We start from the raw sequence: 3,326 nt of genomic DNA on the forward strand, positions 1-3,326 counted from the left end.
TGAACTTACTGTAATTTAATGTTAAATTCCCAACCATCAGTAGCATCAACATGTCCATAGCGAAACATAGGCACAAGTGTGTGTGTGTGTGTGTGTGTTGTGTATTCACTTGGGAATGTAGCCAGCCTGCAGGAACCAGTGGTAGGCGGAGAGAGCACTGGGTGTGATCTCCTGCTCCACCTGGAAACCTTTCTGTGGGTAGTCACGGATCCTCTCTAGAACACCTGGAACACACAAAGTTTACACCTCACTCACAGCATCATACTTATGTCTGTTGTTTCTACACGGCTGTAAGTGAAATGGTTGGCAACGGGGCAACGTCTTTTAGAATATTTGATTCTGAATGCCTTCATACATTCCTGCACTAGAAAGATGACGTGGGCATAAATATTTATTTTACATGGTCTAAATGCTTTAAGACAACACAAAAGTCCTGGGATTATGGACAGAGAACATACCTAGCATGTATGTTATTAGGTCCGTGGCAGTGCCCACAGTGGGGTGGGGGTAGGCAGAGATGCCCATCTGGGGGGAGGTAACGATGGCATGCGTGTGTTCCCCTTGGTCAGGCCACTGGCGCAGGAATGTTGCAGAGACCCTGCGCTCCATAAAGGGCTGCTGGACCAGGATCACCCTGTTGGCTGGGGTAGACATGACAACCACAACCACTAATGGGTACATGACAAAATACACATTGGCATACTGTACATAGGAATCACAGGAGGTTGGTGGCACCTTAACTGGAGAGGACGGGCTCTTGGTAATGGCTGGAGTGGAATGGGATCAAATACATCAAACACATGGTTTCCATGTGTTTGATGCCATTCCATTTTTTTCTGTTCAGGCCATTATTATGAGCTGTCCTCCCCTCAACAGCCTCCTGTAATAGGAATACAATATTGGCTTGGCTGAAATGTGTTCCAGTGATTCAGTTGTGCTGTCCTGCCCCCTAGCTGTAGAATAACGCTACAACAATAACAGACATTTCATATGAAAGGTTCTCCATCAGTGTGTCTAATGAGGAGAGTCTCACCTGGGATGTTTCTCTCCTTGAGGAGCCTGTATGAGAAGCAGATGTTGTCTCCAGTGTTGGTGGCCTCTGTCTCCAGCAGTATGTTCCCCCTGGGCACTCCCATCCTCAGAGCCACATCCAGGAACACGTCAGCCTCTGGCCTCGACCACACACCTGGACCACACAAGACACACATCAGACATTAGAGACATTGGATAGAAAGATGGTATGTGTGCGTGCCTTTGTGCTTTCTTGCATTGGCAGAAAGAGGGACAGAAATAGAGAATGATGCCCAGTCTTGCTGACCTGCAGTCTGGTTGCCTTTGTAACCAGTGAAGAGCAGCCAAGGAGCCCATCCTTCCAGGAAGAGAGAAGCTGACCTCTCCGCCACACGCACATCATGGCAACCCAGGCCTATTATGACATCACTCTGAGATCAGACAGGATTATAATGCAATTTCAGATACATAAATTATGATATCACTATGACAGGATTATGGCATTTCAGAGGACATCATGGCATTTCAAATTATGACATCACTGACAGAACATACATGATTATTCAACAGAGGAGACAGCATTGATTGTTAGAAAACCCTGAGAGAAAATCTAGGAGTATGACATCATCCTAAAAGAGGACAGATCATTATGATGCTATTTTTGGTGAAGCCAGAAGAGCATATCAAATCAAAAGATAATGGGGAAGGAAGTTGCATCATACTGTTTACAATTCTGATTGCAGTTCATTTTAAATGCATCCAGTCAAAACTTATGTATGTACAACTTGTGTATGTACAATCAGATATGAAGGCTTGCCTTTTCCAGAGAACGGTGCAGACAAAGGTAGTCCCACAGAATTCTGGCCCACTTCTCACTCTCATTGTCCATTTCTCTCACATGCTGGTCTGTGGGAGAGAAAGTCACTTCAAATGCAGAACCAAATGGAATAAACAGCATGATACTGAATGAATCAATACTTAAAAGTAGTCATTTTCACAGGTCAACAATGTCCTCATTAAATACATGTGTGGAGAGGAGGCACTCCACCTCACCTCAGGGGAGAACAAACTGAGCTGTAGTGGAGGTCCGTTGCATTGACAATGAACATGTGACGCAACAGCAGCATGCAGACCACAATAACAGCGCCCTGAGGGCAGGTGTCGTGGGTCATCCTTTAAAAGTACAGACGACTGCAGCAGAAGTGGCTATGCTCAACACACTACACTGCACTGCACCAGTGTTAAACTTAACTCCCGAACATCATTCAGAAGACATTAGAATTGTTCTATTTCTCATTTGTCGCAAGGATGAAAGCTTTACACACCCCAGCGGCTCTCTATCCAGGTCTCTTTCTTTCATTCTGCACGATGCTCTCCCTTTCTCCACTGTTCACCTGTCAATGTTTTCTTACCCAGGATGCACTGCCAATGTTCCGGCATATTCCACTGCAGATTCCACTCTATGGCATTATTGTGATTGGCTAGTCTAAATTATATCCAGCTGCTCAGTTTAACTCTCATTGGCTAATGTACATTTCACTCTTTATCCCGACCGGCTGATTAGGCCCCCTTTCTCTTATTCGATTGGCTGCTGAGTCTCTAATGCCGCGTTCATAACAACTAGGAACTGGTAAATCTCCGACTATAGCGTGTTCAAAAGAACTGGGAACTAGGGAAAAAAACGATATCCGATCAGGATAAATCGTTTTGAACGGTCATCCAACTCGGTATTCTAAATCGTAAACTCTGGCATTTCTAGAGCTCCGACTTTCTGACCTGAAGATCACTGATGTCATGATTTGATGAGTGTAGGCTGATGATTGTGTTTCTAAGTGGAGTAGAAAGAAGCAGACACAAATCTGAAAGGTCCCAAAGTGAAAGATCTGTGAGAAAACATAAACAGAGCTCTACTTCTGTTAAAGCCTAGCTCTTTCCTGCTAACCTGCATGCACACCCACTCAAGTTTAGATTGGGTGTTGTTGTCACATGACTAGACCCAACCCCATCCACAACACAAGGGCTACATTTTATTTGATCCCCTTCTATTCTCTAATGCTTTCCCCTTCACATACATTAGCTCCACCTAGTTTCTGCCATATAACAAGGACAGAGGGATCAGTTTTCTAGAATGAAACCCAGCCATTGTGTGCCAGCCCATACCTGATCTCGTTTGTGCTCAGAGGTCAAAAGTCAGCAGAAACTCATTGCTGTTTTGTTTTTCAACCAAGACACAGAAAAATCCTTTAGCGAATGTGACAGATGCATCACAGTGCGAATTCCTGTCAATATTTTTTTTTTATTTTTTTTTTTTTTTA

At 44.2% G+C, this 3,326-nt stretch overlaps 1 protein-coding gene across 3 annotated transcripts; it reads right to left on the reverse strand.

Moving 5' to 3' along the window:
* On the reverse strand, positions 1–2,554 carry LOC129844846 (uncharacterized protein SCO4629-like). Of its 3 annotated transcripts, none has more exons than XM_055913001.1 (6): positions 2,424–2,554; positions 1,829–1,917; positions 1,319–1,442; positions 1,034–1,186; positions 459–641; positions 1–224 (listed from the first exon to the last, which is right to left on the reverse strand). In XM_055913001.1, the coding sequence occupies exons 1-6, from the start codon at positions 2,449–2,451 to the stop codon at positions 106–108; spliced, it is 696 nt and encodes a 231-aa protein (XP_055768976.1). In that variant the 5' UTR covers positions 2,452–2,554; the 3' UTR covers positions 1–105. The 3 variants fall into 3 exon arrangements, with proteins under 3 accessions (XP_055768976.1, XP_055768977.1, XP_055768978.1); XM_055913002.1 differs by having other exon boundaries at positions 2,337–2,426; XM_055913003.1 differs by lacking the exon at positions 2,424–2,554 and adding an exon at positions 2,065–2,330.
* Positions 2,555–3,326: the final 772 nt, after the last annotated feature.

This window comes from Salvelinus fontinalis, unplaced genomic scaffold (assembly GCF_029448725.1).
Source record: "Salvelinus fontinalis isolate EN_2023a unplaced genomic scaffold, ASM2944872v1 scaffold_0240, whole genome shotgun sequence".
Lineage (NCBI taxonomy): Eukaryota > Metazoa > Chordata > Actinopteri > Salmoniformes > Salmonidae > Salvelinus > Salvelinus fontinalis.

Bases quoted from the DNA above. Each gene is read 5' to 3' on its own strand.
- LOC129844846 (XM_055913001.1), bottom strand. From the start codon at position 2,451: ATGCCGGAACATTGGCAGTGCATCCTGG. The intron at 642-1,033 runs GTGAGACTCTCC...TGTCTACCCCAG, and splicing joins CAAGGAGAGAAACATCCCAG to CCAACAGGGTGATCCTGGTC. The intron at 225-458 runs GTATGTTCTCTG...TGTGTGTTCCAG, and splicing joins CCTAATAACATACATGCTAG to GTGTTCTAGAGAGGATCCGT.